Here is an 11,629-nt window from a genome sequence, read left to right as displayed (position 1 = left end):
GGGGGGGGGGAATCTGGTCCAGTGCCGTGAAGTAACACCGCAACCGGATGGAGACGGTGCCGGGACTGCGAGCGGCCGTCGTAAATCGTATCGGTGCCGAGCCGGGAACGGTTCACAAGGGAATCCCGAACGAGATCAAGCGGAAAAGCTCCTTGGTGCCCGAGACGATGGTGCGCACCATGGCAGGTTTGCCCAGCGACTGAATGACCCGCACGCGGCGGGCCGGGGGTGAGGCAGCTAGGCTCTGTAAGAGCAAGTAAGGGGGTCCGCGAAGTGGAGAAGGTCTCCGGCGTGGAACGGTATGACGAGCTTCCCCACACAGCCCCCCCCCCGTGGGGCCTGAGGGAGCTGGTCGGCACGGACTCGACGGCTCTGAGGAGACGCGGAAATCCGACGTGCAGGAGCAGGCGGTGCCGCGGCAGCTGGCGGTGCTGGGCGAATCCGACCTGGAGCTGCCTGCGCTTAAACTGCGGTGTGACCAAGGTACCGCAAGCCTTGAGTTTCTTGGCTCTTGAGAGAGATGAGTGGCGCCGCTGGGGACGGGGCCGGTGCCACGGAGAGGTGCGAGGCATCTTCGCCGGGCCTGGAACCGACGAAGCAACTTGTTCCCCTCGGTGCCCGAAGACGGTGCCGAGGATGGAGGAGTTAGAGCTGCCTCCATCAGATTTGTTTAGGCGATAGTCCCGCTCTTATTCTGGTCCGGAGGCTTGAACGTCTTACAAATACGGCACTTGTCGACCAGATGGCCCTCGTTCCGAGAGCACTTTAAAAGAGGAGTCGTGGGGTCCTGCGGGCATAGGTGACGGCAGGTCGCCAGGGCTTGAGTCCCGGTGACCGGGCAATGCCCCGGTGCCGGGGAGGAGAAGGGGCCGAACGCCCGATCCCTTAAACTATATATCACTAACTAACAGAACATACTACAGTATTAAAAATAGAACATAGAGAAAACTATAGTACAACGAAAAAAGCTAGAAGCACAGAGCGAATCGCTGGAGGCGGAGATCAGCTAAGTTGTTCGCTCCACTGTTCCAACGACCGATCACGGGCGGTAAGAAGGAATGAGGAGCGGGGCGGGCCCGGCAGGGTATATATTAGGCGCCATACCGGCGGCCACTCCAAGGGGGCGACCTGCGTCCCCACCTGAGTGTTTGCTAGTTGCTAGGGTAAAAGTTCTCCGACGAACGTGCACGCGGCGCGCGCACACCTAACTGGAATGGATATGAGCAAGCACTCGAAGAAGAAACAAAAGCTATGAACTAGTATTTTAATTATTATAATGGAAAACTTTTCATGTATAATGCAACTGGAAGAAATATGAGAAATATATTTATACATGATGCGCATAATAAGCAGCTACTGATTCATAAACATAAGTGTTCAGCATGACTGGAGACTCACCTAAAAGATCTGCCCCATATCCCTTTCTCCAAAGCCCAATATACAACCTATAAAGTCCAGAGTTATGTTCAAGTTGGGAGAGGGAAGATTTAATTGAAGAGACTGTATATAAGGCAGCCTTCAACTTTCATGGGGATTGATAAAGCTATAATTAAAAGTATTAATCCCAATTCGCAGTACACCAATAAAGATGTTCCTGGGAATTTTTTTTTCAAACTAAGGGTAAGTCTACACTGCAATATAAGCCCAAGGCTCAAACTCTGGCTCAAAGCCTGGCCCTTCCCCCCTTACACACAAATTGCAGTAACCCACGGCTCGGACCCAGAGTCTCAGGACTCCACGGGGGTGGAGGATCCAAGCCTGAGTCAAGCTGGGAGCCAGGGTTCAAGTCTTGTTGCTGTGTGGTGTAGATGCACCCCCACTGGACTTATGTGCTGGAACTCTGCCAAAAATATCCCACAACCCCGCCAGACAGCCCTTCTTTGTCCTCTGGACAGTCATGTTTGATGGACAGTCGAGTCTTCCCACAATGCATCATGAACATTTTGGGAAGGTGCTAGAAAGTCTCAGATATCCACAGCTGGACTCAGGTTTACATAATACAGTGTAGATACAAGAGTGCCAGGACTCAACAATTCCTATCCTGGGGTTACAAATGAGTGTAGATGTTCAAGCCCTCGGTTAATAAACCCAGGGTCTGCTAACTCAAGTTCTACTAACCCTGGGCTTACACTGCAGTGTAGACACATCCTGACTCTAAAGTATTCCAGCCATAAAGGCTGGAATATCATTGTACACAACATAACTTCAAGACATGCGCAATCTAAAACAGAATCAACACGTGATTTTACTACTGTAACAAATTGTTCTTCCTCATTTTGTTCCTGCACTTGTCACAGTATCACTACATCATGTCTAAGGGCAGGTCTACTCTGCAAAAAAAAAAAAAGGTTTATTCTTAACTCAGGTTAGGTAACGCACATTAGTGAACTCAGGTTCAATCTAGAGTTGCCACCCATCCTTTACCCGGACAGTTGGGTTTTTGGCTTCTGTGTCCAGGTGCCATTCTGGGTTGCCAGGTGCCTGGTTTTCAACCGGAAAAATCCAGTCAAGGAGAACCGGCAACCCAAAATGGCACACAAACCAAAAGTCCGGTTACTGGGGGAGGTGCCGGGTCACTACCTTGTACCAGTCCCTGCTCAGCCAGAGCTGCCTCCTACCTGCAGCTTGGCTCTTTGAGATGATCCAGCAAGCAACAGGGGGATGGGGAAGAGGAGCGAGCGACAGGGGCGGGGCCTTGAGGGGAAGAGGTGGGGCAAGGGCAGGGCCTCAGCTGTCCAGTTACCAGCAGTTAGAATGGTTGAAACAGGAGTGAAGACAGGGCAACTTGACTTTTAACTCTGGTTAGCTGGTTGAGCTCTCCCCTCAGAATCACCCATAGGTTTTAATTCAAGCTGCTTACCTGAGTTGCCATGCCTTCCCTTCTATTTTAAGCTGAGTTTGGTGATGCATGTTAGTAACCTGAGTTAAGAACACACTTTTTCTAGGGTGTGGGCAATGTAGTCATACCCTTAGCAGGCTATCTGGAGCAGGGATTTGACCTTTTTGGGTTTCTGTAAATCACTTATCACCTTTTTTCTGTATTATAAAGAAGTAGCAAGGAAAAAACCGTAGGCCCCTTTTTTGTGCATTTTATTCCATCTGTTGTGCTTCACAATTCTGTGATTGCAGAATTACTATCTGACTGCAGACTCCAATCCCCATTGCTGAATGGAGCATCTCTAACAAATGGGGCTAGATCTCTTCTACAGCTAGACACATGGCAACCCACTACTCTCCTTAGAATGAGGTGACAAAACCAAACACATGTAGCCAGCATGGCTCTGAATGGCTGCTTCCTCACTTGATCTCAAGTAAATGCTGCCTGTTCTCTTGCGTGGTAGCTGCAAGAGGCTCTCCACTTATCTCTGCTGGTCAAGGACTTCTCTGGCCAGGGCCATGTAATGGGTACTTGAACATTAACTTTTTTCCTTTGCTTTAAATTAAAGGAGCATTATCAAAGTTTCAGGGGAAATAAACAGATTTGTCGCTGTGGGGGACATAAGATGTAACTCTTTGCTCTTTTACAAATGGAAGTTAAAAAATATTTATTTAAATTGCCTTCAACATCCCGATTCTTCCAAAATATTTGAAAGCAGGGAGCGAGCAGCATCATTCCTGGGAGTTTCTAGACAAAATTATTGCTTTTTTTTGGTCACTGTTCATTACCAGCTAAAAAGAGCTACAACTTTACAGCAAGTGGGGGCAGTGTATTCTGCCTTGAATACATTCATTCTTTAAATTCTTCAAATTTCTTAACTTAGCAGGGGATATCGGAGTTTTATGCTATGTAGTTTAGTGTGGTCTTCACTATTTCTCTCAGCAAAGAACTGCAAGGCAGTATAATGATGCCTCCCCATTTTAACTGGTTGCCAAATACATTAAGCTTTTTTTTGTTATCTATCAATTTTAATCCTGCAAAATGGATCCTAGACTACTATTTTACCATCGAAGGCCGCATCAATGGCCCAATTGTAGAGGTAAGGTGTGCAAACAAGGAAGGATAAAAAATGAGCAACTTAAGCATGAAAGAAATGTACCTTGGAATGTGGTCAAGTGCCTTTGAGCTAAAAGTAAACCCAATAAAAAACAATGATGAGCACAGGCATACATGTTAACATGACTCCTGGAGCACACAGCAAGGGAAATGGTCAAAAGCGAAGGGTGACTGTGACAATCACTGCATACTGACTCTCCCTGCCCATAGGGTAAACACTATTCTATTTTCATGAATAACTTAATTTCACTGTAAGGCAGGAGTAAGTCAGGTGTGTAATGGATCACATGTCATATCAGGAGAATCCAGGTAGGTTTGCTTAACAGACAACTTCCTCAGAATGGCAAGCATATCCTATCCATCACCATTTGTGATGTCCCATAAAGAATAAGGGAAGAAAAATAATTACTGAAGACACCTGCCCCAAAAATTCCATTACTAGGTGGCAATCCCAAGGAAAGAAAAAAATCAGTCAGCTAAAGTAATCCTTATATTGTCAACATAGGCTTCAACCATTAGCATAACTGTGGCAACAGTCCTAAACGCCTACATGTTAGAGGAGAGACCATGACACTGCTTCTAGTATGCCTTTTATTCCACCTGTGTCCTAGAATTTGAGTGTAAACTTGCATGAATGTTTCCACTGAGGGTTTTGGGGTTTTTTCCTTCATAAGATATGCATGAAGCATAAATATCTGAAGTTCGAGTGTTTAGGGCATGTTTAGAGGCGCATTTCGATCACAACAGAAAACTACACTGGCACCAGTGAAGTAAGGCTCTTAGTTTAATTTTTTCTTTCAAGATTTAGGTAACCTACTTATGGAACATTAATAGGAAAATAATTGTACTCTTCTTTCAGTGAGACATTTCCATGAACACAGAAAAACATTCAATTTAACAGGGAAGTATTCACGTTTCTACATACAATGAATGTATATACTACAACATGAAACTTTCTTCACAAGGATCTGATGTTCCCATCATACACTACAGTATTTTCTATTCATATCGTATATTATACACAGTCTAACTAAAAAACACCAGTTTTTCAGTTGTTACATATTAAAATTAAATCGCAAACATGACATTAATGTGACAATGACATTTTCTACGGTTTGATTATGGGAAAGCATGAAATAAAGTTTTGTACCAAAAAAAAAAAAAAAATAGGGAAAATAACTTGATTGCAGGGGCTAGACAGGCTCTTCAGGTTGGACAGTTGCTTAAAAAAATAGCAACAAGCATGATGATTTCAACGTTTCTTCTGCCTGTACTGGATATAAAATAACTATACGCAGTAACAAGAGTGCAGGTGTGTAAATTAAATGATTTTTGAAAAGATCTGCAAATGGATCACATTTGCTACATTAGACAAACTTTTTTCCTCTAAATTACTAGAAAGATTACAGTATATTTGTAATATAAAACTTCAGCACAAATTCTTCAAACTAGTGGACGGCACTGAGAACCCCTCCACCCCAAAACTAAAAACTGTTACTAAGAAATCTCGATGGGGCCTGATTCTCATTTACATTAAGACCATGCTAGCAGTGTAAATTATGCCCACTTTAGGACCTCTTTAATTACCACAGCAATGTAAAAGGGCCGTAGTATAAATGAGAATTAGACCCAATGAGAAATACTTGAGATTTTGTTCATTTTCCTGTTCCCTCCCCCACTTAACCTGTTACTTCTCACTCTCTTGTCCTTTATTGCAGTTTTCTCTCTCAATTTTCTCTATGGTCTCCCCTGATTTTCTCTTTTTTTCAGTCCTTTCCAACAGAATGGGGCCATTCAATCAGAACCACATTTCTGAACAACAGCTATTTCACAATGGTACCAATATTATGAAACTGACACTGTTCCTTATAGTTTCTCACTGTTGCTGGTGCCGCCTGGAATGAGGAAGAGCATAGTATGGTACAAGCACAGGTATTACTATTTGGAGGGGACCCATCTATTGGAAATGAGGAGTCAAGTATTAAAGCCTGCTCCTCTGGATACAAGATGTGGGTCAATAGTCCTTATCTGTATGGTCTTGCGAGGGAGACATGCTACATGTTTTGGAGCTTTACTGAAATTTACTGCATGGCTTTAAATATTAAAATTTAAGTGCAAAGGACATATTGCCATACACATGCAGTTCATTGACAAAGAACCCCTACAATTTCACCCTGGATGTGAGGGGTGAGGCAAAGACCCTTTATTCCCTTCAAAGAAATGCTGAGAAAATGTGTTAGTTATAACTATTTGGCACAAACTTATTTGCTTAGTCATGTGGTACACTATCACTGACAAAAGACTTTCTGTAGTGTTTTTTGCCTCCATAATTGTCTCATGCTAATTTCAATCATAGAATTTGAGTAACATGTGAATAATTATGTTAGTCAGTAGTCCAGAGTATTTGGAGTGCATTATCCAGTCAGTATTCAGCCAAAATTCACTATCTACATTCTAGAACAGGAATGAAAAAATTAATACAAATCCCCAGTTCCATGAAGTTCCTGTAGTAATCGCATGGTACATCTATCAAGCACAAGGACGTCACTATTACAGCAAACAAAGGCAAATATTTGCCATTTTATTATCAGGATTCAGAGACTGTTAAGTGGCAGACAAATATCTATATTAATTGTGATAGTTGTGGTTTATGGAGAAACATACCTGCTGCAACTATTTCAAACTATCCCCTTTTTACTTATACAAGGATACTATCAACACTGATGGAGCTGAAAACTGACGTAACATTAGCAAACGTTTTATTTAAACATAACTCCCAAGTGACCAGCACTGAGTCTGAAAGGCAAAGAAAATCTGCTAACTGGGCAGACCCAGTACTTTGCACCCTCTGATTCCTTCAGAGCATTCTCCTCCTGACTGGCACTTCATTGCTGGTGTGGCTCATACTAAAGGTGTCAAGGGGCTCAAAGCACCAATCAGAATTCCAAAGCAAGAGGAACAGAGAATAAAGGAGTCATCAGCAGAGAAAGAAAACAAGAAAAGACTGCATTTCCACATTACTCTTCCCCCCTTTCCTGTCAGTCTGCATTATACAGGATGAGCATTTCACATACCTAGGTTGAGAGAGTCCAACTACACACACTAATCTGTATCATTTCTACAGATATAGTACATACATCCCATTGCTGCAGCACATAATATACATGAATAGGTAAGTCTGATATGAGGCATGCTGCACTGGTCTAGAAAGGGGAAGGATGTCAGATTCGTCATGCACGTCAAGAATTTTAAAAAGAGATACTGTACTTTCAGGTAAGGAAACCCAGCCTAATGTTTCTGACACTTTGGGGTGCCAATTTCTGTTCCCTCCTTGGGGGGGGCTGCTGTTCCAACTGTCCTTGACCTTAGGTTCCTTCTCTTTCTCTACACTAAGTGGTTCATACAGCACTGTTCCTTGCACTCTGTGGTAGGGGGCAGCACTGGGTAGTAGCAGAAACAGCCGATAAAGCTGAGAGGGAACATACTGTAGGAATGCATTTCCATGCATGGGAAGACTGAGTGGGGGAACGAGAATGGGAAACAGTAAGGAGGACAGCACACCGGAGGGGGGTCGAGGGAGGGAGAAGAGTCCTGATGAAAATAAAAGAAAAGAGGAGATAACAGTGATAAAGACAGGGAGTTGGGAACTAAGGAGAGAGAAAGGAAAGAAGGAGACAACAGCAAGAGTTGAAGAAAATGGGCAGAAGGGATGAAAAAACTGGAGAGAAAATGGGGAAAAAATGGAAAAGAACCGGCAGAAAAATACATATGAAGGAAAATAAGACAGGAGAGAAACACAACAAAAACCCATGAGCGTGAGAGGATAGGCAAAGAAAAGTTAGGGTAAGACATGGGAAATCCAGGGGGTGAGGTGCGCATACTCTATGCCATATAAGGTTACAACTAAGATAGATTAGCAAGTCATTACTTTAAGGATTTCCAGCCACCTAACAGTATCTTCAGTATATCAAAATTTTGGAGGCTGGTCAATGTTAAACTTAGAAACATCCGCAGGATAAGTTACACTTCCACTGTAAACAGCAAGTCTTAATGTTTTTACTGTTAAAGCTACAGTGTTCTTTACAAACAGAGCACATTACATGCAAAGTTTCATGCTGACTTTCCCTTTTCTTTGGGCGTTTGAATTACATTAGCAAATTTTTTACATAAGGCAACAAAAATTGCACTCTCTTGTCCTGCTTAATTAACTGATGTAATTTATTCCATTGCTCTAAGTCAAAGTTGAGCAGCTTAACTATGTAATACAATTCTGATCTTTAACTTGTTGTTGAAAGTAATTGTATGCACATTGACACTTATTCCATGTGCTTGCAAGGAGTTGTTTACCTTGCTGAAAAATAGTAATTTAAAAAAATGTACTCATGTACTCATTTTATTTCCAAGTAATTCTTAGAAATAATTATAAACATGTAAAGGAAAGATGAACCTTAACATGATAATAAAAGTACCTAAATATTTATGTTACAGAATTTCTGTGTCTGCCAGAAAAATCTTATTTATTTACATTTTTAGAATATAAATTTCCTTTTTTTAAAGTTTCCTGTTCCAGCAATCCACTGGAAAAAAAAAATACAGATTACTGGAAATTAGCACCTTCATATTTTGCAAAGTAAGTAAAAACTGGGGTGCTGTAATTTGGCTCATCTCCCTAATAGGAAAGCTCAGAGACTTTTGTAAGGAGTACAGAACAAATGGAACACTAACAGTTTCAAACACTTAGGAGAAGAATATTTTCACTGGAGCATTCCCATGGGTGTATTTGAAAACAATATCCCAAATAGCTCCCCCATGTTCCTTTCCCAAAAATATGATTTGGCAAACCTACTCAGCACCAGGTTAGTGAGTTTGTATTGTATTGTTTTGCTAAAGTCTACCACATCAATAAAAATACATTGCTAAGTCACTGCAATTTAGTAGTTTGTAAGCTCTTCAGTACAGAGGACATCTTTTCAAAACCTAAACACTTAGAACTTATATAGTTACCATTTTTCGTCAGTAGAACTCTTTAAAGGTTGGTAAGTACCAACATCCCATTTTACAGGTGAAGAAACAATAACAGAAGTCAAGTGCCACACAACATCTGCTGAGGAGTTTGCAAATGAGCTCAGTTCTCCTATACCGTATCCACTGGACTGGGTGAGGAGCAGCAAAAGTGTCTCCTTCTGACTTCATCCTTAGTGAAGTCTGTACTATTAAGATTTACAGAACAGTATCGAATATAAATTTACTCTCCCAACACCATCTTATCATCCAGACTAGAAAAACACTTTTGAAATATTTATTGAATTTGTCACTTGTTCTTGCATACTCAATAACAGAGGGTGCTTAGGTGTACTAAAGAAAGCACCAGCAAACATTTGAAAAACAGAGGTTGATGAAGTAATTAGTATAATCAAATCAAGAGAAGAAAACTCTGTTCCTGCGTCACTTGCCACAGAACATGGCAGTTTAACAAGAGAAAAATCCGCTTAACTCGCTGAAGGGATGAAATACTTAAGAGTACAATCAGCCAGTGTAAGTGTAAAAGAAACACAGGGATATGTCCCATCAGCTGCACTCCGCAAGTCCTCCTCTGTCATTTGCTGCTCTCTCCCCTTGCCTGAACAATCTTCAGCCCTTTTGCTAATAACTGATCCTCACAACAATGTTGGGTGTTTCTCTTTCAACTATTGCAGGACATTCTCCCATTGCTTTAGGCTCCAGCCTCCTGTCACAGTCAATTGAAGGGAGGAAAAAAGAAGAAGCTGTATTTAGCTACAGAACAATTTTTCACAATAACTACTGATGTATCATTCCACAAACCTACTTGAGATGCACAAAGCCAAAAACTGGTTAACCAGTGAGTTTACAGCCCATCTCCCTTAAACAGTGACATTATTCTGAGCCATCTTGATAAAAGGTACATTAATTCACCAGGGAAATCTATATGTTAGCAAACAGAATTAGAAAGCATTAAAAATAATGTTATGGCATGTGATTTACCTGTACTTAAATGTGAGATTGTAAATTTTGTTGACAAAAGGGTTTGGCTATTATATCATTGCTTGTCCACAATTCTTCTGCTGTGGCATGCATTTGCACAAAGAAACACAACCATTTAAAAAAAGTACTTTTAAATTACTTTCGGTTACACTACTTATTGGTGTGGACTAGAGGTCAAGGTGCCATTCTCCAGATAGAAGCAGTATAGAAAAGTGATGCTCATTTCAGCTGCAAATATGCAATACCATGGCAATGAAAATGAAAGTATCTCCAATGAATTTCAGTGGAAATTGCATCTACTTACATCAGCTCTAAATGTGCCTCCAAGTGCATGATTTGTTCAGTTTTCTTAGGAAATATTTTGATTTGTATCTCCACACACAATTACAGTTTCAATTATTGCAATTAGAACTTTTTATCATGTTAGTTCTAGCTACAAAATATTACTTGTTCTCAAGGCAACTAAATAGTGTAACTGAAAACAATTAAAGACTTTACAAATGTAATTCTGTTAGATAGAATATAGGTTTTATTGGCTAATTAACTTCATTATATCAAGATTGATTTGTGCTCATTTAGAACCAGGTCTCAGTTTGTCCCTTTGAGTATTTTTTGAAGGGTTATTGTCAAGAGTACATTACAAGGCTAAACAAAAATCTCTCAGGCTAAAATTATTTTCTTCCATTTTCTGTTATGTTACACTGTATACAAATACTGTACAGGACCACTAGCTTGTGTAATACTGAAGATGAACTGGCAACATAAAATTAAAGACTGCAAAACAAAAGTGAAAGATCTAATTTTTTTTTACTGAAGAGTGTTTGTCATAAATGGATAGGTAAGGTAAGGGTTAAGTTTCTTTTACCTGGAAAGGGTAACCAAACACCTGACCAGAGGACCAATCAGAGAACTGGATTGTTTAAAGTCAGGGGCGGGAATTTGTATACCAGGGGTCTTTGTTGTTTTCTCAGCTGTGAGTAAACAAGGTTTCCTCTTAACTCCATCTTATCTTAAAGTTTCTTCTAAACATCTGTAAGTACCCAGGGAACGCAAAGTAATTCGGCTATGATGATCTTTGTGGTGTATTTACCTGTATGTTGATTTGTTGGACTGGTTTAATTGGGCTATCTTTAAATCAGACTGTTTTTTCATATCTTCTTATAAGCAAGAGCCTGTATTGAGTTTCTTAATGCAAGATTATTGTTTTATATTTTCTTTCTTTTTTTATATAAACTTTTTCTTTTAAAACGTGTGGAAGTTTCTTTTCCTAGGGAGGCAAAGGGAAGGGAAAAGCCAGGCTGTGAGCTATTTTCCTATTGCTTTCAGGGAAGGAGCAGGCTACGGGGCAAGAGACAAAGAATCATCTCTGTTCTCTTGTGGTTGAAGTTTTTTTCCTGTTACTGCTACGAGAGCAGACACGGGGGAAGGCAAAGCCAAGCTGGTGGCATTTTGCATCTCAATTGTCCTGAGGGTAGAGAACGCTTATCGCTTGGGAAGTAGAGAAACCGGTTTCTGTGCAAGGCGGGGAAGGAGGGGAGAAGGGATTTTTTCCCCTGCTTTTAGCATCCAAGGGATTTGGAATCTGGAGGTCCCACCCAGGGAGGGTTGGGGACACCAGAGAGAGGAAAGGGG

General features: G+C 41.3%; 1 protein-coding gene across 4 annotated transcripts in view; it reads right to left on the bottom strand.

Moving 5' to 3' along the window:
• RBM33 (RNA binding motif protein 33) overlaps window positions 1-11,629 on the bottom strand; it is a 185,594-nt gene that overhangs the window by 7,977 nt on the left and 165,988 nt on the right. For 2 of the 4 annotated variants that reach the window (XM_032775613.2, XM_032775615.2), the window contains one exon: window positions 4,867-9,722. The exons of the other annotated variants lie outside the window; for them this stretch is intronic. In XM_032775613.2, coding sequence (XP_032631504.1) covers window positions 9,638-9,722 — 85 coding nt within the window. In that variant the 3' untranslated portion in view covers window positions 4,867-9,637. Of the gene's footprint in view, window positions 1-4,866; window positions 9,723-11,629 lie in introns of those variants that run through there. 4 annotated transcript variants of the gene reach the window in all.

The sequence above is a fragment of the Chelonoidis abingdonii genome, chromosome 2, assembly GCF_003597395.2.
Source record: "Chelonoidis abingdonii isolate Lonesome George chromosome 2, CheloAbing_2.0, whole genome shotgun sequence".
NCBI classification, from domain to species: domain Eukaryota; kingdom Metazoa; phylum Chordata; order Testudines; family Testudinidae; genus Chelonoidis; species Chelonoidis abingdonii.
The sequence above is the reverse complement of the archived record's forward strand: the minus strand, read 5'-3'. Positions and strand labels throughout refer to the sequence as shown.